Here is a 27,276-nt window from a genome sequence, read left to right as displayed (position 1 = left end):
TGTTTCTTTCAAGAATAGTTTTAGCTTCTACATTTAGATTTATCGTCTATCCCATATGAATTGTGAAGTAAGTTGTAATTTTGAGATTCATTTGGCCTTATGTGGATATCCAGTTGTTAGAATACAATGTTTTGAACTGACTTTCCTTTCCCTTTGAACTATCTTTGTACTTTTCTTGATTACTGTAACTATATACTAAATCTGTATTATTCTAAATTTAATATAAGGCAAATCAACTAAGTTGTCCTTTGTTGTACTTTTTCAGAGCTCTTTCGCTATTCTAAGCACTTTTGTGTGTATTTTAGAATCAAATTGTTGATATCTAAAATGTTGCATGCTTTTATGATTGGTTATTTTTATCTATAGATTTAATTTGGTGAGAACTGACATCTTGGCAATAATAAACTTTCCAATAGGTGAGCATGGCATATTTCTCCATTTACTTGTATGTTTAGCGTCTATCTGCAGTTTTGTTTTAGTTTCAGTCTTGCACATCTTTTGTTAAACTTATTCCTAATATTTTATATTTTGATAGTATTGTAGATGGTACTGATTTTAAGTTGGTTTTCATTTACTGCTGCTAGTATATAGCAATACTATCCACTTTTAAACATTTTCTTTGACCTTTCGAAAGGTTTTTATTACTTCTAGAAGTATTTTTGTAGAGTCCTTAGGATTTTTGATGTAATTAATCATATCGTCTGCAGCCTAATTTCATCCTTTCTAATCTTCATGCTCCTGATTTTTTGTTCTTTACTTATTGCACTGGCTAGGACTTAGGGTAAAATATTGACATGGTGAGAGCAGACTTCATTGCCTTGCTCTCAAATTTTGGAAAAAACAATGTATTTTATCATAAGATATATTGGCTAAGGTTTTTTTTGTTGATGCTTTTTATCATATTGATGAAGTTTGCTTCTGTTGGTAGTTTGTTGCCTTTAAAAAATTCATAAATAGGTGTTGAATTTTGTCAAATGACTTTTATGCATCAAAAGAGAAAATGATATACATTTTAAAAATTCTTAATTTGGTGAATTGCACTGATTGACTTTCAAATGAATGCTTATATTTGTGCTTATGAAGTATATTGTTCTGTAATTTTTTCTTTGTTAACTTTCTTTTTGGATTTGGAATCAGGGATATGTTTTCCTCATACAGCGAGGTGACAGGAGTCACTTCCACCACTGCTTTTTAAAATGGTGTTTCTTCCTTGCAAAAACTTGCCAGAATTAACCTGTGAAACCATATACATCTGTACTTCTTGTTGCTGTTATTTTTGTTGGTGGTGATTTTCAAAAATCACAAATCATGAAGTTTGGGCTTCTGATTTCTTGGTTATACGCTATGATTTATAATTCCTTTTCCATAAGGAGTAGCTCTTATAACCCTTTTTATATTAGAGTAGCTTCAGTCTACTTTTACCCATAATTGATTAGTACTTGAAGAACATATGTATTATCTTGACCATTTTCAGTCTGACTGATGTAATTCCTTAAAAATGTATGGATTTCTTGTGTATTAAATAAAAAATACACCCCATTAAATGAAACCACACCCACAAATCTTTTTGACATAAATCTGTCTATATTGGACTCTGGTGAGGCTGCTATAAAATAACCTATTTAAGATTCATAGTAACCTTATTGTTTGAGAGTTTTTAAGAGGCAGTCCAGTACAATACTTAGAAGGCTTTTTGTATATTGAGAGATGAAGGTGTCTAAGAGGCATCACTTTAAGTTTTTCTGAGGTCTTAACAGAGGGGTTTACATACGCTTGACAATTTTTATCTGAGATCAAATTTTATTGCTCAGTATCTCAAATTTAGCTGTTAGCCATTTCTTACTTTAAGAATGTTTTGCTGGAAGAATTCAGGAATAAAAATTAATTTTATTTTCAAACCAAATAAATTCTAGCTCTTTTCAAGTAAAATAGACATTTTACTTGAAAACTGAGCTGTTCCTTCGTTAATAATTACTATCGTCTTGTATTTTATCATAGGTAACTTAAGTCACCCAACCTGGAAATCTTGCTGACCAGAACCATGAATTCTACTTTCCACATTACCACAGGCAGCAAGGATGCCACACAATTCACTGCTTCATAATAAATGTCCTCAATTTCTCCAACTTCTAATAACATGTTTTAAAGCTGTCTTTGAATTGCTCACCAACAGTCTTCTCAAGACAATGTCAACATACATCAGTAGTCTTCAACAGTTTCCTGTTCTACCTTCCATGCACCATCCAATTCCAAAACTAATGGCACATGTTTTAGATTCTTGTTATATAAATATAAATACACCATCTGGTACCAAACTGTATGTGTGTGTGTGGAGAGAGAGAGAGAGAGAGGTTGTGCAAGAAAGTACCCCTAAATTTAGTAACATAATCATTTAATTTTAATTTTGTGTGTCATGAATTTGGGGAGGGCTTAGTTGCATGGTTGTATTTTTATTTTTATGTCTCAATGTAGTCAAACTTCATATACAGCAGATAATTTTCAACAGAATGAGTGTTCCAATAATGAGAGTTCCAAGCATTAGTATTCTAAAAAACCCAATCAGAATCTGCAGGAAGACCATGGAAGTCTCCGAATCTCACTTCTGTATATTTTATTGCTCAATCACATCACTAAAACCAACCTGGATTCTAGGAAACAGTCCTCTTCTCACTGGGGAAGCAGCATACATGTGCATGGATAGAAGCAGTTAATTGCTGTTAATTTGAAGATAAGCTGACCGTTCCCACTAACATAGAAATAGCTTGGTGATACGTAAGTATGTTATAATCTTTTTTACTTAATCTATTACTGTATGGTCTTAAATACTATATTTCAAATGCTGGAATGAATGTGGAAATGTTAAGAACTAAGTCTGGCTCAAAATCTGCTTGCTTTGATTTTCTGTAAATATAGGTTTCTATATGAAAGAAATCTGGTCCTAAGCAACACTGGATCTGCCAGCTTGCTCTAAAAATCCATCTCTACTTTGAACCAAAAAATGTAGAAAATTATATCTCCTAAGCTCCTTAACCTTTGGTCTTCTAGTTAGATTTGGCTAATGGGATTCACTGGATAAAATTTGGAGGGTAAGAAGACAGAAATTGCCATGGTATTTAACCCTCTCCGTCTCTAGCATCTGCAATTGTGTCCCTGTATCCTCTACACCTTCACCTCATGCTGGAGAGTACCTCTACCTGTGTTCTAGACCCTGGTATATAGCCCTGACCACAGTTACATGTCATGCGAGATGGCTTAGATTCTGGCTCTAGTAATAACATCTCCATTTATTGTGCCTTTAGCCCTAAGAAGTGGTACTGGATTCCTGTGTTGCTAATCTCTGGTTGCCTCACTGTTCTCTGATTGGCTTTTATCTCTGCCGTTATGTGTTACCCCATGCCTTGTACTGAATTCCTTCTGTATGAAAGGCTAAAGTGATTTCTATTTTCATGCCTGGGCCTTTACTGACATACCTTATTTATAACATATATTTAATATGTTATAACACATTAGTCTCTGGAAGGAAAACGTAAATTAAATAGCCATATATGGTGTATTGTTTTATGTCCAAACATAATCTAAATATAAATTGGTAGACAAAATACTTATTTTATTAAATTTAATACATGAAAATGTTATTTTAATTATAATTTCAATTGAAATCAATATCAATCAAGTATCAATCAATACTTACCAGGTAAACGGTCTGGTAGGCCTCGTACTGAGGGTGGAAAGTTGCCACTGTCAATACTTCCACCTTCCCATGACTCTAGTGAAACTTGGCAATTTGGAGGTAAATATGTAGGGTTACAGTGACAGTGCCTTTTATTATTACATAGCTGAAACAGGAGAAATATCATCTTATAAAATAAGTAGCTAAAATTATTTGTGTTCACTTAAAATTTTGAAATAATACCTAGGTCAGATAAGACTGATTTTCTTATGTGGTTTATGAATATGACTGTGTGTGTGTGTGTTTAGCTGTGCGTTTGCTTTCCAACTATCAGTCTCAGTGATTTCTATTCTAGTCTCATAGTGCTGATACTTACACCTTGATTGTGGCATTTTTCTGGAGTACAGTCATAATTCAAGACTGAAGAATCTACACATTTCTTATTCTTGCAAACCTAAAAAGGAGATATCCCAAAGTAAGTTAACTGTACCACCATCTGTACTTGGCATCTAATTAAAAGGATTCCTTATTATACTGACATAAGAGGTATTCATTTAATAATAAATATTAATATACTAACAATAAGTGATTAATTCATAGTGCTACTGTGTTTTCAGCACTAGATGAGACTGATTATCTGAAAGTAAATAAAACAATAAAAGCATCTTCCCTGCTTATACTGGGATAGGAAGTACAGACATGAAATAAATAACAGGAAAGGTAAATGTGTAATAAATACTATAATAAAATAGTTTTATGAAATAATAAAAACACAGAATTTAATATATGAGGACAGTGAAACTTTTTTTAAAATTTTTTTTAAGTACATTTTTTTTTAATTAATTAATTTATTTATTTATTTTTGGCTGTGTTGGGTCTTCGCTTCTGTGCGAGGGCTTTCTCTAGTTGTGGCAAGTGGGGGCCATTCTTCATCGCGGTGCGCAGGCCTCTCACTATCGCGGCCTCTCTTGTTGCGGAGCACAGGCTCCAGACGCGCAGGCTCAGTAGTTGTGGCTCACGGGCCCAGTCGCTCCGCGGCATGTGGGATCCTCCCAGACCAGGGCTCGAACCCGTGTCCCCTGCATTAGCAGGCAGACTCTCAACCACTGTGCCACCAGGGAAGCCCCAGTGAAACTTTTTTATTGAGCTCTGATGTTGAACATGACTTAAGCATAGAAATGAAAGACAAAGTACATATAGAAAAAGAATAAATATTCAAAATGACCCTACATCATATCTATTATGAAACTTTTAAGAAATATTAAGGGCAGTGCAGTTGTTACGCAAAGAACAGCCATTCAAACATTAATTAACTAAATATTTGAGTCTTACGATGCGCCTGGCCCTGAGAACACAGCAGTGAACAACAACAACAACAAAACTCATGTTGCTCATATTGCAGTAAAAGACATAGAAACACACACAGAACAAAAAATCTATACGTGATGTGACAGAGGTTATTATGGAGGGTTTGTCTGTGTCTTATAGTCTTAATCAGAAAATTGGTCTATAACCTATAAGCAATTGGTGGTGTTTAGAGATTTAATTGGAAGATGGAAAGCTGATGAAAGGAGGTTTTGAAAAAGAGAATGTAAAAGGCAAGAGAAAATATAGAAAGACAAACTAGAATAACATTACAGTAGTCCAGAAAAATGACAACCATAGAGTGAAATTGAGTGGTAGTGGTGTTGATGAAAAACAGTGGTTGTGTTTGAGACAGAGTTAAATAGTTTGATCCACCTAAGTTCAGTGATAGATTGTATATAAAGGATGAAAAGAGAGATGGGGCAGTGACACCAAGGTCTCTGGTATGTCTTAACTTTCTTGGTTGTGGTACAAGTAATGGAATAAGAAAGCTAAGCATAAAGCTCAAAAGTTTAGAAATATTATTTTTTGAGACTTCTTTTTACTTGTAATATCAAATAATACTACGCACTTGAGATAAAATAAAAATTATTTTTAGGCACAGAAAATGTGAGACAATGTGATTCCACAAAAGTAACCAAAACCTGAAGCCAGCATTCCTCCCGTGGTCATCAATGGCTAAGGATGTAGTATTTAAGTGATTATATGCACCGTACACCAGTGACAGAATTAAAAGCAGGTTTTACCAAATCCTGAAAAAATAATCTGGAGGGTGACATCAGCAAAATGGTGCACTAGGAAGCCCCAAGTCTTATTCTCCTTTAGAGATCCTAGAAGAAGAAGATGAAGAAGGAGGAGGAGGGGGAGGAATGGGGGAGGAGGAGGCGGGGGTGGAGGGGGAAAAGAACTGGCTAAAGCAACCCATAGGAGCTCTGGAAGCAGTCAGAGGTCTACTGCAACTAAGCAAATGCCCAAACAAACAAAAAGCCACAATCAAAATGTTAGAAAGTTTTGTAGTATTTTGCTCAAACCTTGTCCCACTACTTTTTGGGCATGCCATAGTCTTGGTCTGGAGGAGACAGCAGCTGAGTTTCCAATTCCCTCCCTTGAACTGAACGGAGTAGAGGACACCTTATTTTCAATATTCTAACCTGTCTGGGAACTGCCTGAAGACTGGTCTCTGTTCCACCTAATTCAGATCTCAGATGCACACTGCTCAGGAAAACTGCAGGGAAACTAAGACTTGTAGACATTTGGAGCAGAGAGAATGGGTGGAAACATACAATAGACCATCTAAGGCTCCAAGGCAACCCTGGCATGAGACTATTTGGAAAAATAAGACATTAAAAAACATACATGTATGTGGGGAATAAGAAAAGCCACAAAAAGACCCAGGAAAGATGCATATTCACAAAGATCTCAGACACCACAAGCTTTCTCCTCAGGCTACTCCCAAGGCCCAGAGCACACCCAAGAAATTAGAAGAGGACTACGCTAGCAGAGAGCCAGACTGCAAACACTGGGAGAAACGGCTGTTTTTCAAAAGTCCAATTTTTAACAAAAAAATCACATGCTATAAAAAGAAACAGGAGAAAAAGGAGGAAAGACTATGCAATGGAGATAAGACAGTATCACCAACAAGTGGTGCTGGGAAAACTGGACAGCCACATGTAAAACAATAAGATTAGAACAATCCCTCACAGCATTTACAAAAATAAACTCAAAATGGTTTAAAGACCTAAATGTAAGGCCTGTAACCATAAGACTCTTAGAAGAGAACATAGGTGGGATACATTTTGACATAAATTGTAGCAGTATTTTCGTGGATCAGTCTCCTAAGACAAAAGAAGTAAAATCAAAACTAAACAAAAGGGAGCTAATTAAACTTAAAGGCTTTTGCACAGCAAAGGAAACTATCAACAAAACAAAAAGAAACCTATGGAATCGGAGAAAATATTTGCTAATTATGCAACTAACAAGATGTTAATATCCAAAATATATAGACAGCTCATTCAACACAATATCAAAACAAAAACGAAACAGTTAAACAACGGGCAGAAGACTGAATAGACATATTTCCATAGAAGATAAAAAGATGGCCCACGGGCTCATGAAAAGATGTTCAACATCACTAATTATTAGAGAGATGCAAATCAAAAACACAATGAGGTATCACCTCACACCTGTTTGAATGGCTCTCATCAAAAAGTCTACAAATAACAAATATTGGGGAGAATGTGGAGAAAAGGGAGCCCTTGTACACTTTTGCTAGCGATGCAAATTGGTACAGCCACTATGGAAAACACTATGGACGTTCCTTAAAAAAGTAAAAATAGAATTACCATACAACCCAGCAATCCCACTCCTGGGTATACATCTGGAAAAAAGAAAGACACTAATTCAAAAAGATACATGTTCCCCAATGTTCACAGCAGCACTGTTTACAATAGCCAAGACTCAGAAGCAACTCAAGCGCCCATCAACAGACTATTGCATTTAGAAATGGGATTTTTAAATATATATATGTATATATATATATATGTATAAATTTATTTATATAATGGAATATTACTCAGCCATAAAAAAGAATGAAATACTGTCATTTGCAGTAATGTGGGTGGGCTTAAAGAAAATTATGCTTAGTGAAATAAGTCAAAGAGAAAGTCAAATACTATATGATATCACTTATATGTGGAAACTTAAAAAGAATGCAAAGGAATATATATGCAAAACTGAAACAGATACAGAAAACAAACCTATGGTTGCCAAAGAGGAGATCAAAGTGGGGAGGGACAAATTAGGGTTATAGGATTAACAGATGCAAAGTAGTATATATAAAATAGATAGGCAACAAAGATATACTGTATCGCACAGGGAATTATACCCATTATCTTGTAATAACCTATAATGGAATATAATCTGCAAAAATACTGAATCACTGTGCTGTACACCTGAAACTAACACAATATTGTAAATCAGTTATACTTCAATTAATAAAAAGAGTTGATGGAAGGTTCATGAAAATGGGGAGTAGTTATATCTCAGATTTATGTGCCTTTGATTGATTTTTCCTTTACTCTCTGAATCCTTTATTATTTTCATCACTAAAATGGGCATATGTTACTTTAACTGCTATTTTAAGTAATTATATCAAAATATAATTCATGACATTAAAAATACTCCCTGTGTAACATGAGATAATTAATAAAACAGTTAATGAGCTGTATGATTCTCAGTTCAGTTAATATATATGACTTCCATGAAAAAAGTACTAAATAGCCAATGAAATATTCATAGTGATAATATCTATGCATGAATGCAGGTTATATTTTTTCTTTTAAAAATTTTCTCACTTTCAAAACTTCCTACTTTCTTATTTTTTGAAATTAAATGTGCACTTAAATTATGAGAAAAATACCAAATATGCATTTAAAATTTGAAATTAGGAAATTAGTTGGTAATAAAAGACTACATACCTTATTTAGACCACAAACAGTTCCATCTTTTACCCACATGTTTCTGCTGTCTTTATCATCATATGCATATTCCAGTCCAACGCAGATGTGTCCATCTATGTTGCTATACAAAACAGTGGCGTTTGGAATATTAATTATAATTCCTTTATCATATGTACACAGTAATTTTCCACATCGCACATCCCTATAATTTACCAACAAATAAAAATCATTAGTTTTCAATACAGAGAAATATTAGAATATCATTTCTAAAGCAAACAGATTTAAATAAAGCATTAAGGGCTGCTAAAAGATGTATGCAATTAATTGTGCAACACCAAAAAATATGAGGGCCTTTCCTGCATTGTTAATAGTAACAACATCTTAGTAATTATGAACTACTTTCTATTTAGCCTTATCACTTTTTTGGTAACAATTCTTTATTCCTTTTTTGACTCTTAAACATGATTCCAAGCTTATTCTATTCTATAATATTAGTAAAATCTAAAATATTACTGGTATGATTGGATTTCCTTTTCTGTTTTTCAAACATAATACGTACTCTCCACATCATGGGTCCCAAACTGACAAGACACTGAGGCATACACTCAAGAAGCAGTACATGCAATAAATATTAACACTGAACCACTAAGATACATCACAATGATAGTGCCTAAACCACAGACAAAATCATGAAAGTAACCAGAAAATAAAAAAGCATTAACAACAAAAGAACAATAATACAACTTAAGACTGACTTTCCAAGAGAAATAATGGAGATCAGATTATTGAATGACAGACTCAAAGGTGAGACAAAATATCTAGTGTCTTCCCATTTTGTATGTAGAGAAAATATCTTTCATAAGAAAATATGGCATTTTCAGACAATAATTAATAAAATTTATCAACAGATGTCCCAGACTAAAGAAAATGTAAACTGAGTTCTTCCCATTGAAGGAAGTTTATCTTAGATGTAACTTGTAGAAGTATATACAACACATATAGCTTTATCAGATTGAGAAAGTTTCTTTCTACTCCTAGTTAGATGAGAGTGTTTATCATGAGTCAGTTCTAGGATTTGTGATAAATCAGGCACAAAATAAATTGCGTAGTTAAATCTTAACGAAGGGGCTAGGAGAGAGAGAAGATATAGGTAAATTATCTCCCCCCAAATAAGTATAAAACTGTGCAAATTTGTCACAACAAACATTTCAGGGCTATGAAAACTGATCAAAAGCAAACAACAAAACGAGAAGCATTTATGTAAAGTTGCCATAAAATCAGTAATAATAGTGAAAGGCTGTGGTCTTCTTGCCTGGGTCTATTTCCATACACTCTCTCAGCTGTCGTTTTACCAGGGCAAGGCTGGCCATTAAAACCAATAAATTCAGTGCCAGAGAGATCATCCTTGATTTGGTGCAGAGAGCAAAATAGTCTCAGCCAGCAGCATTTTGAGTAAAAGTAGCAAATGTAGTAGGGAATGAATGTAAAACCAGCAGCACTGTTAGCCCAAGCCTGAGGTCACAGTTGAGGTTAGGGACGGAGTAGCTAGAAATTGGAGCCATGATCCTGGAGAGGGTGGTTCCATAAAGGCTGGCTGTCAGCTCTCCTTACATCACATCCCTAGCTGGCTGCGAGGCTCCATGTATGTGCAGGGAGACTTGACAAGTCTCTATTTGTTATAAAGCGGGAAACTAACACACCATTGTAAAGCAATTATACTCCAATAAAGGTGTTAAAAAATAATAATAATAAAATAAAATAAAATAAAGGGGGAAAACACAGAAGCTTCTCAAAGGACACAGAGAAAGCATTTCATAAAATCCAGCACTGAACCATGATGAACTGTCACATCCAGCTAGGAACAGACAGAAACTTCCTCAAACTGATAAAACTGTGTGTGTAACCTACTAGTATAGTATCATGGATAAAGTAGAAAGATTGAATGCTATCACCCTACAATCAGGAACTAAACAAACATTTCTGCTTTTATCACTTTTATGCAATGAGGCAAAGATTTCTTAGGTATTGTACCAAAAGCAAGATCTGTTAAAAAAAATGAAGGGATAAGTTGGGCTTCATCAAAATTAAAATCTTTTGATCTTCAAAAAGTTGTCATTAAGAAAAGATAGACCTAGATAAAATATTTATAATTCATATATCTGATAAAGATTCTATTCTGATATGTAAAGAATTTTCACAATTCAATAATGACAACAGAACCCAATGGGCTACAGATCTACCAAGACATTTTACCAAAGAAGATATACAAATGCCTTATAATCACATGAAAGGGTGGTAATTTCATAGATCAGTAGGTAAATGCAAATTAGAGCCAGAGTAAGATACCTTTTTAGAATGACACACAAATAAACAAGGAAACAAAAAGTCGTGACAATATCAAATGTTGGTGATGTAGAGAAGGACGTAGAGAAGCTAGAACTCTGATACATATTTGCTGGAAATGTAAAATGGTACAGTAACTCTGGAAAATATTTGGGAAGCTTCTTAAAATGTTGAACATCATATACTTGCCATGTGACGCAGCAATTCTACTTCTAAGTGTGCATCCAAGTGAAATTTTAAAATATGTGTCTACATAAAGACTTGCACCTTCACACTTGTTATATCCCAAGAGAAACAACTACATGGCTTTACAAAGCAAACAAACAAAATACTGCACAAGAATGTTCACAGCAGCATTGTTCTTGATTTTTTTTATTGAAGTATAGTTGATTTACAATGTTGTGATAATTACTGCTGTACAGCAAAGTGGTTCAGTTATACATACATATATTCAATATTCTTCTCTATTATGGTTTATCATAGGATATTGAATATAGTTCTCTGTGCTCTACAGTAAGACCTTGCTGTTTATCCATTCTCTATATAATAGCTTACGTCCACAGCAGCATTGTTCTTAATGGCCTTAAACTAGAAACATTCTAAATGCCCATTAACTGGTACATAATTTTAAAATGTTTATATCCACACCATATAATATTACCCAGTAATAAGAAGCTACAAACTACTGATATAGGCTACAAAATGGTTGAATCTCAAAAAAGAAGTAAAAGAAACCAGACAAAAAGATTACATATAGTGTGATTTCTCTTATATAAAAATTTCAGAAAAGGCGAATCTATGGAAACAGAAAGTAGGTCACTGGTTGCTTGGGACCGGGATCAGGAGTAAGGATCGATTCCAAATGGGCACAAAGGAAAATTTAAAGTGATTCTGGATTCTAGTGATTTTGGCATTTCTATAAATTTATCACAAAGTAAATAAATTATCCCATTAAAATAGATTGATTACTTTTTAATTGTTTTAAATATTACTAAAGCCGTTAAAAATTATTTATGAGCTCCTACATAAAGTCTAGACGTCATTTTTCCTGTCATTACAAGAAAATGCTGAGTAAACTGAAATCAGTGACTTTTCTTGGACCCATCAGAGAACTGAGGTTGCAGAGAAAACCACCTACATGGATCTGGAGAGCTAAGTATATGCAGAAACAACAAGTACAACACTTGCTATTTGCTTACCTGGAAAAGAAGCCACTGAATGACATAAGCCACTAATAATACTGACTATGGCAAATTGCTGGCAACTGAGTGTGCACTAACATGAGAATGAGAAGCTTCTAGGGAGTATAGTCGTATTTTCACCAGCCTTTTCTCCAGGAACCCTATCAGGTTCTCTTGGGGAGGATCTGAGAAAGCTCTCCATATACACTTGCAGGGGAAGGAAAAGAGTAACCATTATGAAATTCCCAGACCCATCTCCCTAACAAAGACAATCTCCAGGTAGAATGACTTCCATCCCACTCTTGCCAACTCCACTCGTCCTGTCTCACCTAAAAGAATAAGTAGAGGCATGATCAATAACAGAAGGGGTTTAAGAATATAGGTTGGGAATGCTGGAGCTGTAGAGCAGGGACTAAAGGATGGGGGCATGGGATGGGACACTCTACACCTGGAGGAGGAACAAAAACACTTCTGAAAGCCACACCCCTAAGACACAGGCTCATTAAAAGAAAGGCTTACATGAAAACTAGAGAAGGGCCCCCTCCCCACATCCTACAACCATACTGACAAGTCTCCAGCAGCAATAAAAGTAGATTACAATGGAGGGAGCTACAAGACACAGGTTCCCTCTGAGGGATGGAATGAAGGGAAGCTCCAGACCTAAGAGGGGAGGAAGAATCTACCTCACTAGTGAAATTTGAAGATTCTGGTGCCTATAGCTACAACAAACATTAGATACAATCTATCTCCTAAAAATATTAACATGAATTCTCACATTAGAGACTTATTCACTTCAGTGTCTATTACCCTATATAATATGCCCAGCTTCCAACACAAAAAAGTACAAGTTATGTGAACAGGCAAGAAAAAACAGTCTAAAGAGATAAAATAATCATCAGAATCAAATCAAATATAAAACAGACCTTGGGATTATTAGACATGAAATTTAAAATAACTGTGGTTAATATTTTAAAGGTTATAAAGGCAAAAGTTGACAACATGAAAGACCGGAAAGAAAATATCAACAGTGATATGAAAACTGTAAGAATAAACTATAAGAATAAAAAGGAAATAAAAGCAAAACAAAACAAAGCAAAAAACCCAACAAAAATAAAGAATGACTTCCAAGGATTCATCAATAAAACTCAAAGCAGCAGAGGAAAAACTTAGCTCAATGATAGATCAATAGAAACTTCCCACACTGAAGCACAATGATACAAAATAATGAAGAAAAAATAGAAAAATCCAAGAACTATGGGGCAATTTTTAAAAAGTGTAACATACTCATAATAAGAGTAACAGAAGGAGAAGAAAGAGAATAGGGTAGAAAAAATGTTTGAAAAAATAATTACCAAGATCTTTCCAAAATTATTGACAGAAATGAAAACACAAATGCAAGAAACTCAGAAAACGCCAAGCAGGATAAATACCAAAATAAAAACCACCTACAAATATATCACATCCAAACTGAAGAAAACCAAAATCAATGAGAAAATCTTGAAAGCAACTAGGTTGGGACACACCTTACTTACAGAGGAACAAAGATAAGAGTTACAGCAGACGTTTCATTTAAAAATCATGCAATTAAGAAGAGTGTGGAGGGAAGTTCTGAGTGTTGTAAGAAAAGAAAAATCTTTTCTACAAAAAGAAAAAAATATCTTTCTTACAAAAAGAAAAAGAAGAATTCTCTGTCCAGTAAAATTATCTTTCAAAAATGAAGACTTTCTCAGACAAACAAAAAGTGATAGAATTCTCAAGAAATGCTGAAAAAAAGAAAAACAGTTCTTCAGGCAGAAGATAAATTATTTGGGTCCGAAACTTTGATCTACATAAAAAAAAGGGAGAGCATCAGAAAATGAAAAAATTGAAAGCAAAATGTGTTTATTTTTCTTATTCTTAACTGAACTAAAAGATAACTACTCAAAGCAATAATACAGAGAATGTATTGGATATTTATTGCATATGTTTAAGTAGAATAAATAACAAGAAATGTCACAAGGGACTGGATGGAGGAATTGGGAAACTATTATAGTACACCTTCACTACACATGAAGGAGTATATAATTACAGTATTTGAAAGTAAACAATTACTGTGTTATATACTGTTATTTGAAGATAGTAGATGAGTTCAAGTACATCAGTAATCACTTTTAATGGGAATGGTCTAAACAACCAATTAAAAGCCAGACATTGTCAGAGTGAATAATAAAAACATGGCCCATGATTTTAACATCTGAAAATCGATAAATGTAATACACTATATCAATAGAATAATGGACAAAAAACATAGATAGATTCATGTTAATTGATGTATGAAAAGCATTGAATAAACACAACCACCATTCAATATTAAAAACTCTCAGCAAAGTAGAAATACAGTGGAACTTTCCCAATCAGATAAAGGGCATCAACAAAAAACCTACAGCTAACAATAAACTTAATGGTTAAAGGCTAAACTTGTCTTCTAAAATTGGAATGAGCAAATCTTTTCTTTCTCCACTTATATTTCAACATTTTAAATAGATATGTATACAGTGTAATCAGGCAAGAAAAACAAATTATACCAATTAGAAAAGAATAAATACTTCAGACTTCATTTGCAGATTACATGATCCTGGACATGGAAATACTATGAAACTCACAAACAAAAAGAGAGAGAGAGAGATTATGAAGCTCACACAATATAAAAGATCAATATAAGATATGATTTGTATTGTTATTATTAGATACCAGCAATGAACAATGAGAAAATGAAGTTTAGAGAACCACTCTGTTCACAATAGTTTCAAAACTAAAATGTTTAGGAATATACTTAACAAAATAAATGCAACACTTGAACACTGAAAACTAAAACCTTGCTGAGAAAAATTAGAGAAGACTGAAATAAATCAAGACATTCTATATTTATCAGTTGCCAACTCAATATTGTCAAGATGGCAATTCAACACACACACACACACCCCAAAAATGAATCCATGAGGTCTGTGAATTTACCAGTGCCAATTTCCTGGTGTTGATATTTTACTATAGGTAAGATATATAAGTCATTTGAGGTGTTACCATTTGGGGAAAACAACTGGAGTATACAGGGGTTCTCTGGGATATTTATGACTTCCCATGAATCTACAATTAGTTCAGAGTAAAAATATACACAAGTAAAATTCAATTGTAGGAAGGCTAAACCATTCCAAACAAAATGGAAAATAAATGAACAGATTCATCATACAGGAAGATACCCACATTAACAAAAAGGCTTGGAAAATGCTCTAAATAATTATCAATTAGACAAATGCAAATTGAAACAAAAATAAGTTACAAATAGAATGGCTAAAATAAAAAAGACTGACATTACCAAGTAGTAGCAAATTATGGAGAATATAGAATTTTTAGACTCTGCTAGTGTGCATGTAAAATTGAACAGTCACTTTGGAAACCAGTTTGGTAGATTTTTTAAAATGTAAATATGAACTTATCATATGACTCAGCAATTATATTCCTATGTATCTATCTTTCCAACATAAGTGGAAATATATTTACTATAAAGACCTGACCTTGAAGGTTAGAGCAGCTTTATTCATAATAGCCAAAACCAAAAAACAATGCACCACATAACTGATCATCAATAAATGTGTTAATTGTATATATATATATATATACATATATATATATAATTTTAGTGATATTCAGAATTATTCAGTAATAAAAAATGAAATACTATTATAAGAGCAGCTCATTTTAATCACAAAAAATTATCCTGGGCATGTTAAGTGTGACACACACAAAAGGCATATTGTAGGATTCCATTTATATGAAGTTTTTGAACAGGATACATTTGTCTATTATCATTGAGATAAGAACACAGGTTGTATGGGGCAGAGACTGGAGGGAACATTTCTGCATGATGGAAATATTAATCAAGTTGTGTACCTAAAGTATAATCAATTATTATAGTCTATGTAAATTAAAAAATCAAATAAAATCAAGCAAAATGAAGACAAAAGCCTCAACAGGAGTTTATATACACTCTATTATTAGTATGCTATGTTTATACTTGCACTTTAAACAAAACTTTATAAACGTAAAGAAATAGTGTTTTTGGGGGGGGTGGTGGTGGTGAGATGAATCGGGAGATTGGGATTGACATATATACACTAATATGTATAAAATAGATAACCAATAAGAACCTGCTGTATAAAAAAAATAAAATTCAAGATAAAAAGAAATAGTGTTTTCAAATGTTTAACATGAAAATTAAATTCTTTAAAAAGTCATATGAGGTAGGAAAGAAAAGTACTACTAATTTCCCTTCACATACAAGTAACTAGCATTAAAAATGGTAGTTTTATTTTGCAAGACACATGGATAATATGTTGTAGCAGAGAACCTAGAACTACATATATTTTAGTTAGAAAGAGAAGATTATAAGGCTCAGGGTCCAATTATCACCTGCACTAGTCTCTGCAATACTCCTAGATATTGTCTGTGAGGAAACACAACGACCATGGATAAAGATTTGTGCAGGAACTCTGAGCCATAAACATTATTATTCCTGTCATCCTGTTGTCTCCATTCCCCATACTTTGTTAGCTTCCATCCCTATTTTAAGTAAACTTTTCACTGTGATTGAGTTATATAGTGTCTTCCTGAGCATCTCTGTGGATAAGGCCAGCCAATATCTTTTGGCCTTTACTTGGGAAGGAAGGCAATACACCTGGACAGTAATGCCCCAGGGTTTTACCAAAAGTCCCTCCTATTCCCAAACATTAAAAGCAGATTTAGACGATATACAGTTATCTGGAGGCTCTACTTTATTACAATATGTAGATGACTTTCTTCTCTACTTGCTTTCTCAGGGCTCTTTACAAGAAGACAGTATCCACCTGTTAAAACTTTTTGCTTCAAAGGGACACAGAGTCTCCAAGGAAAAATTGAGTTTGCTCAAACTCAGATTTGATATTTAGGGCACCTGATCTCAGAACAAGGGCTACATTTAGATCCAAATAGGAGCTTCATGGCATCCTGAACTTCCCAATATCCCAAACTAAGTGCCAGTTATGAGGTTTTCTTATGCTACCTAGCTAATGTTGAAATTAGGATTCCAAACTTCTCTCTTATGGCCCAACCTCTATATGTTTTACTAAAAATAACAAACCTGACCCTATTATTTGGTATGATCAGGGCGACTTAGCCTTTAAAGTCCTAAAAAAAAGCTTGATAAATCTCCCTGCCCTTGGACACCCCAATTATCAGTTTTTCTTTCTCCTGTTTTTACTTTGAAAGGAAGGAAATGTCCTTGGGATACTGACACCAAAACACTGGGGAAACTATTGACCCATAGGGTATTAGAGCCAACAGCTAGACCCTGTAACATGAGGATAAATCTTTTGCCTCTTTACTGCCAGTGTCCTTTTAGTCAAGGTCACCAAGAGATAGTCATGGGATTCTCTTTACCATCTTTGTACCTCATATTAGAAGTCCTGAATTCTCAGCATGCTCAACATCTTCTGGTCAGTCATCTCACCTCCTATAAAATCATCTTGCTAACCATATAACTTTTTCTCATATAACTTTTCTCACTGTAATAATCTTAATCCTGCCACACTTTTCCCCTCCTCTACATACAATACTCATGATTGTTTGAATCTGACAGATTACTTCCTTACTCTCTGTGATAACTTACAGGAAATTCCTTTGGATAACACTGGTATTTCATGGTTTACCATTGCTTTTTATTTGAAAGCTGAAAATGGTAAGTATTATGCTGGGTATGCTGTTGTGCCTCCTTTTGAAATCATCAAGGCAGCACTTTTGCCCTCAGCGACCTCAGCCCAACAGGCTGAATTGCATGCTCTTGCTTGGGCCTGCATTTCAGCCAAGGGTAAAACCGCAAACAAATATGTATATTGACACTAAGTATGCCTTTGGAGTAACTCATGACTTTGAAATGCTATGAAAACAGCAAGGCTTTCTCACTTCCAATAAATGGGGACAAAATTTAAAATGACTCTATGTGCAGGAATTATTAGATGCCATATTCTTTCCAGCTGCTTTGTTCATTATAAAAGTCCCTGGGCATTTCAAACTTGATTTCCTGGAGGTTAAAGGAAATCACCTTGCTGATATTTCCACAAAAAATGCTGCTCTCAAAAGAGCCAACGACTAAATCCCTGTCGTGGTCCAAAGGGATGTTCCCCAAAATGATAACCTAGAAAAAGTGGTTAAAGATGCCCAAAAATTCACCTCAGAAAAAGAAAAATAATATTGGAAATCTAATAACTGTTAGCCCAATAAAAAGAGAAAACTCTGGTTTGAGCCAAATAATAATCCAGTGTGCCAGAGGCTCTAAACTTTCCATTACTGACTACTGGACATGCATTGAATCATTGGTCCACTTTATGAACCAATACTGGTGGAAACATTAACACAAAGAGTGCGTACTTTGCCCCTCCTATCTGAAATACGATTCAGGAAAACCTGTCTGCATTTCCCCTGGACACTTTAAATTGCTCAATGTGTTGTACCATTTGAGGATTAGCAAATAGATTTCATTCAGCTTCCACACTTTAAATTGCTCAATGTGTTGTACCATTTGAGGATTAGCAAATAGATTTCATTCAGCTTCCGCCATCTTATGGATATAAACGTCTTGGTAATGGTCTGTATGTTTTCTCACTGGACTGAATCCTTCCCTTGTAGACAGGTTACTGCTACTTCTGTGGCTAAAATTCCCACTAGAAAAGATTATCCCTACTAGGGGAAACCCCAGGTCTAGCCCCTTCGGAACCAATAAACCCTCACACTTTGAGATGATCACAGGGCACTCAATGCACTTGGCTCCTGCTTCTTCCAATCCACAGCTGGCAATTGGAAAACACTGCGATATTGCAAACCCTAATTACTTCTGTTAAGAATAACCATGCTTTAGTAAGATGGTACAGAAAAAACCCTACTCAACTTTTTGGCCAATCCAAACAGAACTTTCTTTTCACAGTGCATTCCTGAAAAAAACCTCTTCTCTTTAGGCTGGAATGGTTCTATGCAAAATGTCTGCTCCTCATCTTATTCTGTATAATCATTTTTATGCTCTATACCTGTTTACTGTCAAACTTTTGTAGAAACGACATGCCCAATAGAATGATGCTAGCTCAGCACTTCAAAATAATCTCCAGCACTTATGACCTTGATAAGATGTAGACCTCAGATGGAGAATGCTTGAGAGTTCTCCCCTTCTACCTTTCCTTATTACTCAAACGTAGCCTCAACGGTGTCCAATCTGTGCACTTTCCCTCTGACACGGGACATGGCGACCAGGAAAGGTCCTTCCTGGCACCAAGGAATAAAATTACTTTAGTTGACAAAGCGACTAAATACGAAAACCTGACTCTTGATCAGCACTGCTTTCAAGGAAAGATCTTGATCAAAATGGGGAAATGTGAGAGGGAACAAAGGAAACCTCATATAAAGTGAAACTGGGGAGCTTTCGTGCACGTATCACTCACTACAGTTTACATACCCCAGCCGGAAAACAAATTTCTTTCTGACTCAGCAACAGCAAAAGGTGTGATGGGCACATCACTTGCAGCTGATAAAGAGCCACGACAGCCATCTCTAATTTCCTCCCATTCTCTATGAATACAAACCCCTCTTCTCTGTTCTCTGGACTTGTCTAAGGTTCACTGTAGTTTGCTAGTCCAAAATTTCAATTCTCTGCTATTCTCAAATTAACTTATTTTGCTGGTAAAATAACTAATTATTATTTTTTAAGGTCAACAACACACACACACACACACACACACACACACACACACACACCCGGCACCGAAATGTAACCAGAACGGGAAGAATTGTATGATAATTGAGCCTTAAGAATGGGAACTGCATCATGAGATATTTTGGATTGTGGGTTTTTTTTTTCAATTTATAATAGCACATTCAACTTTTTTAGCTTGAAAAATCAGAGGACAGAATTAGAAGATGGGAATAATGTCAATTAATTAGGTGACTGAAAATTAAGAGTCTGAGCACTAAAATGTGCATATAAACTTCACCCTAAATCCTAGATTACCACTGAACTAAGCATGTGTGGTGAAGACTCCAGGAAGTTCAGAAAAGCATCTGAGGGAGTCAGGATCAAGAAAGTTGAACAGGAAGACCCTGGGCTCACCTCCCAGGAACACACCACAACCACAACTACATATAGAGCGACTCTCTCTGAGAATAACCTGAAGACTAGCCGATGGCTCTTTTACAACCAAGGAGAGATATCTATAACTATATCTGTCTATCTTATCTATCATCTATCTATCTATCTATCTATCAATTATCTATCATCTATCAATTACCTATCTATCTATCTATCATCTCTCTATATAGATATATAGAGATATCCTATGAAGATGGGTAGGAGGGGAATAGAAATGATGTAGTCAGGACACACACACCTGGTAGTTGACCCAGAAAAGGAGGGTGATATCACAAGATCAGGGATCCTTTCTAAGGAATGAGAGGTTGAGCCCCACATTAGGTCCTCCATCCGTGGGGTCTGTCATTGAAGAGATGAGCCCCCTTGACTGGTTTTGAAAACCACTGGGACTTATGATCAGGAGAACCACAGAGCTGTAGGAAACCAATACTTCACTCTTAAAAGGCACATGCACAGACTTGTTCGATCCCAGTCCCAGTGCAGAGGCAACAGATTGAAAAGTACTGATGCTCCAGTTGGCTTGCTAAGACTAGCCTAGCGTGCTCTCTAGCTTGCATCTGATGCTGGCTCCAGCCCCTCTGGTTCCAACCTGCCCCCTCCGAGGTGGTGGCTGTCATCATGCTTCATGGAAGCCTCACACCAGCCTTTGACTCCAGCCCCTCCAATTCCAGTTCCACCCCCTGCCAAGATGGCAACCACTGGTGTGCCTGGGGAGGAACCACAGCTTGCACTGGGTTCCAGCTCCAGCCTCTCTGGCACCAGCCTTCTCACCCACCAAGGTGGTGGCCTTCAGTGCTCCTTGGGAGAAGCCCTGGCTCATGCTGGGCTCTAGCTCTAGCCTCCCCCTGGCTCCAGCCCACCTCCACCAAGGCAGTTGTCCCAGCACACCCTGGAAAAAGCCTAGCCTGCACTTGTTTCATACCTAGCTCTCCCACCAAAGCCACTGGGTATATGCATTCTGCATAGGGATGCTCCCACACGGGACACACTTTCAAGACTGGGATAGGTAAGGGTTTTGCCTAATTTAACAGAGACAAACAGAGAAAGTCAAACAAAATGAGAAGACAGAGAAATAACTTCCAAATGAAAGAAAAAATAAAAACCCAGAAATAAACCGTATGAAATGGAGATAAGTAATTTACCTGACAAAGAGTTCAAAGCAATGGTCATAAAAATGCTCACCAAACTCAGGATGAAATAGAGGAACACAATGAGAACTTCAACAAAGACTTAGAAAATATAAAAAACAACCAGTCAGAGCTGAAGAATACAATAACTGAAACGAAAACTACACTAGAAGTAATCAACAGCAGATTAGGTGATACAGAATAATGCATAAGTGACATGGAAGAAAGAATAGTAGAAATCACCCATACAGAAAAGCAAAAAGCAAAAAACAAATAAATAAATGAGAATAGTTTAAGGGATCTCTGGGACAAGATCAAGCATACTAACATTTGAATTATAGGGTTCCCAAAGGAGAAAGAGTGAGAAGGGAGCAGGAAAAGTGTTTGAAGAAATAATGGTTGAAAACTTCCCTAACCTGAAGAAGGAAACAGATATCCAGGTCCAGGAAGACAAGTGTCCCAAAGAAGATGAATCCAAAGAGATCCACACCAAGACATATTATAATTATCGATAAAATGGCAAAAGTTAAAGATAAAGAGAGAATTTTAAAGGCAGCAAGAGGAAAACAAAGAGTCACATACAAGGGAACCCTATAGGCAATCAACTGATTTTTCAGCAGAAATTTTGCAGGCCAGAAGAAGGCAGTGACATAGTGTATTCAAAGTGCTGAAAGAAAAAACCCTGCACCCAAGGATATTATACCTGACAAGATTATCATTCATAATTGAAGGTGAGATAAGAAGTTTCGCAGGTAAGCAAAAACTGAAAGTATTCATCACCATTAACCCAACCTTACAAGGTGAATTCTACAAAACATTTAAAGAGGAGTTAATGCCTATCCTTCTCAAACTATGCAAAAAAAGGTAAGAGGAAGGAATACTTCCAAACTTGATCTACAAGCCCAGAATCACCAAAACAAGACAGACACTACAAAAAGAGAACACTATCACCTATGAACACAGATGCATAAGTCCTCAACAAAATATTAGCAAACCAAATTCAACAATACATTAAAAGTCTCATATATCATGATCAAGTGGGATTTATTCCGGGGATGATAGGATAATTCAATATTTGCAAATCAATCAATGTGATATACTACATTAACAAAACAACAAATAAAAATCATATGATTGGGACTTCCCTGGCAGCCCAGTGGTTAAGACTTTGCCTTCCGATGCAGGGGGTGCAGGTTTGATCCCTGGTCGGGGAGCTAAGATCCCACATGCCTCGTGGCCAAAAAAACATAAAACAAAAGCAATACTGTAACAAATTCAATATAGACTTTAAAAATGGTCCACATCAAAAAAAACTTAAAAAAAAATCATATGATCATCTCAATATATGTAGAAGCATTTGACAAAACTGAATATGCATTCATGATAAAAACTCTCATCAAAGTTGGTATAGAGGGCACATACCTCAACATAATAAAAGCCATTTATGACAAACCCACAGCTAACATTATACTCAATGGTGAAATGCTGAAAACTTCTCCTCTAACATGAGGAACAAGACAAGGATGCCCACTCTTGCCACTTCTATTTAACATGGTATTGGAAGTCCTAGCCACAGTCCTCAGACAAGAAAAAGAAATAAAATGCATTCAAATTGGAAGGGAAGAAGTAAAACTGTCACTATTTGCAGATGACATGATAGTACAATATAGAAAACCCTAAAGACTCCACCAAAAATCTATTAGAACAAATAAATGAATTCAGTAAAGTTGCAGGATACAAAATTAAAACAGAAATTTGCTGCATTTCTATAAACTAATAATGAACAATCAGAAAGAGAAATCAAGAAAACATTCCCATTTACAACCAAATTAAAAAGAATAAACTACCTATGAATAAGTTTAACTAAGGAAGTGAAAAGAATGTATTCTGAAAACTATGGCATTAACTAATTGAAGACGACAAAAATGAATGGAAAGATTTTTCATGCTCATATGTTAGAAGTATTAATATAGGTAAAATGTCCATACTACCCAAAGCAATCCACAGATTCAAGGCAATCCCTATCAAAGCAACCATGGCATTTTTCAAAGAAATGTTTTTAAAAATCCTGAAATTAGTATAGAACCATAAAAGACCCTGAATAACCAATGCAATCTTGAGAAAAAACAAAACTGGAGGCAACTGACTTCAAATTATTGCTATAGCAATCAAAACAGTATACTACTGACATAAAAAGACACATAGATCAATGGAACAGAATACAGAGCCCCCAAATAAAACCACACACATATAGTTTATTAATCTATGACAAAGGAGACAAAACAGTGTCTTCAATAAGTGGTACTTGGAAAACTAAACCGCTACATGTAAAAGAATAAAACTAGAACATTTTCTCACGTCATATTAAACAATAAACTCAAAATGGATTAAAGACTTAAATGTAAGACCTAAAACCATAAAACTGCTAAAAGAAAACATAGGCAGTGTGTTCTTTGACACTGATCTTAGCAATATACTTTTTTGATCTGTCTCCTCAGGCAAAGGCAACAAAAGCAAAAATAAACAAATGAGACCCGATTGAACTAAAAAGATTCTGCACAGGAAAAGAAACCATCATCAAAACAAAAAGGCAACCTACTGAATGGGAAGAAGATACTTGTAAAGGGGTTAATATCCAAAATATATACAGAACTTATACAACTCAATAAAAAAACAACCCCCCAAAATCAATTAAAACATAGGCATAGGACCTGAATAGACATTTTCCCAAAGGCATACAGATGGCCAACAGGTACATGAAAAGACATTAAACATCACTAATCATGAGGGAAATGCAAATCAAAACCGCAATGAGATATCATCTCACACCTGTCAGAATGGCTATTATCAAAGAGACCAAAAAAAAAAAAAAAAAAACAAGCGTTGGTCAGCTGTGGAGAAACTGTAGTAAACTGTCGGTATGAATGTAAATTGGTACAGCCAAATAGAAAACAGTATGGACTTTCCTAAAAAAAAAAAATTAAAGTAGAACTACCATAAAATCCAACAATTCCACTCCTAGATATTTATCTGAAGAAAATGAAAACACTACTTCAAAGAGATATGTGTACCCCAATGTTCATAGCAGTATTATTTAAAATAGCTAAGATATGGAAGCAACCTAAGAACCCAGCATTGGATGAATGGATAAAGATGTGAGATATATTTATATTATTTGTATATTATATATGTAATAGAGTATTACTCAGCCACAAAAAAAAGTGAAGTGTTGCCATTTGCAAGAACATGGATGGACCTGGATAGTATATTGCTTCATGCTTCATGAAATAAATCAGACAGAGAAAAACAAATATTGTATGTTTTTACTTATATGTGGAACCTAAAGATAAAACAAATAAACAAATATAACAAAACAGAAAGAGACTCACAGATACAGAGAACAAACTAGCGGTTACCAGAGGGGAGACGGGTATGGAAAGCACAAAATGGGTGAAAGGGATTAAGAGGTACAAACTACCAATGGCAAAATAAATAAGCCAAAGGGATGTAACATACAGCATAGGGAATATAGTCAGTATTTTATAATAACTTTGTATGGTGGGTAATCTATAAAAAATATTGGATCACTATGTTCTACATCTGAAACTAATATAACGTTTGTAAGTACTTATACAGAAAATCATAAATGTATGCAAAGTTTCCATTATGTATTACTCATAGTATCCAATATAAAGTCAAAAAATTGCTATGCATGCCAAAAAAGTTAAAATGTGATATAGGTGCAAATAAAGCACTAGATATCAATATCCAAATGACCCAGATATTGCAATTAGCAGAGAAGCACTTTATAGCAGCTAATATAAAAAGATCAATGATTTAAAAGAAAATATAATCATAACAGCTAGAAAGCTTCCTTTAGTCAGTATATGCTTTAGCAGTTATGAAACAAACTTTTGTGCTTCTGGGCTTGAGCATATGAAAAAGCAACTTATGAATGTAAGGTGTATTTTGTATATATTTGTGGTGTCTGATTGGAAATAAAATTATCACTATAAGTTCACGTTTTAAAAACAGAGATATAATACGTGGCTATAGAAATAAATGTGATACATGTATGCTCTAGCTTTGTTGTCTGAGAAGACTTAGAGGTAATGGAAAATGGCAGAAATAAGCACACCTGGTTCTCAGATGTTTACTAAATACTCTTCTCTACTAAAAGGAATCTGGGTTACTTAGAGAAACAGCTGAATCCAGAACAAGGGTAGGAAAAATATAACAGGGGCCAGAACATCTTTTTTTGTGCTGGAAAAATGTGTAAGTTTTTGAAGTGTCATACAGACTTCTGAAAAGAACATTGTGGCCAGCTAAAAGAAACTCTCACTAGCCAAAATTGAGACAATTTGAAAAAGTAAACGTTAAAATAAATGATAGTAATATATTCTATACTATTGAGTCAAATAACAATTGCTGAGTCTGAACTGACATAAATAAATACACAAACATAAATAAATAAATAAATAAATAAATAAATAAATAAATAAAAAGAATACTTCTTTCTACAATACATTTCTAGCTTAAAGGGGGAGGCAATAATGGAGTTAGAAAATCAACAATGAACCTTAATACTAGTGGGTGAAAGTTCGAAGAAGAACAGAATATGTCCATGGTCTCAATATTAACTCCCCCCAGATCACACATTAAACACAAAGGGAAAGAGTAACTTTACAATAGAGACCTAAAGGAAATTAACTTTACCAAATAATTTGACTTAAAATATCCAACATTGAGAGAAAATGGCATGTACCTTTTAAAAATTGCACTAGATGGTACAACACCACTTCAGTGGCAAGCTTGACAAAATTTATGACATGAATCTAATGATGAAAAATATCAAACAAACCCAATTTGAGGAAAATATTACAAAATAATTGGCCTGTAGTATTTTTTTTAAAAAAAAACAGGAAAAGAAATGGAAACAAAAAGAATGTTCTAGATTAAAGTTTAACAAATTTGTGACTCTGGATTTGCTCCTGAACAAGACAGAAGACCTATAAATACTTTATTGAGATAATGAATGAAGTTTTATTGAGAACTGTGGTTGACAGCTACAATAGAGCCATTAAAAAAAAAAAACCTTTGTTCTCAAGAAAACACAATGATTATTTAAGGATAATGAAACATAGTAACCAATTTACATTCAAATGGCTTAGGAAAATCATTTTGAAGGGAGGAAAGGAGAGGAGAGTTAGAAAAACAGAAGGATAAAGCAAATGGGCAAAACGTAAACCACTGAGTAAAGGCTATATGAAAGTCTTTTTGCTATTCATGCAAGCAAGAAATTTTTTACAGAATTTTTATTTTTGCTATCAAACCTAGTTTGAAATAGTATCAAAGTAAAATATTACAGTAACAGTAGCATTCTAGTTCTAGTATATATAATAATCATAGTAGTTAACAATTAACCCTCATATGTGTCAGTCCCATTCTAAGTGCTTTTCATAGAGTATCTAAATTCCACACTAGCACAAGCCCAATGATGTTAGTGAAATTGATATGCATATTTTACGTATCAGAAAAGTGAGGCACATGTCCAAAGTCACACAAGTAGGTAAGTATTGGGATTAGTATTTGAAACCAAGATGTCTGCTTGTAGAGTATATGTTCTTAAACACATTGCGTTACTTCCTGGATAGTAAAAATTTATGCATTTTTATTAGATCACTATGAAGAATGATCATCCTTTGTAAAATTAAAGTGACAGCATGCAAAATAAAACTGATCAGTCCTTCTAACTAATGGATAATTAATGTACCTACATGTAAATTAAATGCTCTGTGGGATGGTACAAGGGATAGTTTGGATGTGTGAGAAAGATAAGTACAGACATTCTGTACTTGAGACATTTATAATTTGATTAAATATAGTCTTACTTCATGATCAAGTGACATTTCGCTTACATTAAAGTAAA

At 34.7% G+C, this 27,276-nt stretch overlaps 1 protein-coding gene across 1 annotated transcript in view; it reads right to left on the bottom strand.

Moving 5' to 3' along the window:
* ADAM2 (ADAM metallopeptidase domain 2) overlaps positions 1-27,276 on the bottom strand; it is a 99,802-nt gene that overhangs the window by 1,835 nt on the left and 70,691 nt on the right. The window contains exons 16-18 of the mRNA XM_068532026.1: positions 8,512-8,695; positions 4,047-4,124; positions 3,692-3,836 (exon numbers count right to left, since the gene is read on the bottom strand). Of these exons, the coding sequence (XP_068388127.1) occupies positions 3,692-3,836; positions 4,047-4,124; positions 8,512-8,695 (407 nt within the window). The remainder of the gene's footprint in view (positions 1-3,691; positions 3,837-4,046; positions 4,125-8,511; positions 8,696-27,276) is intronic.

This window comes from Eschrichtius robustus, chromosome 21 (assembly GCF_028021215.1).
Source record: "Eschrichtius robustus isolate mEscRob2 chromosome 21, mEscRob2.pri, whole genome shotgun sequence".
NCBI classification, from domain to species: domain Eukaryota; kingdom Metazoa; phylum Chordata; class Mammalia; order Artiodactyla; family Eschrichtiidae; genus Eschrichtius; species Eschrichtius robustus.
This window is presented reverse-complemented; position numbering and strand designations above follow the sequence as displayed.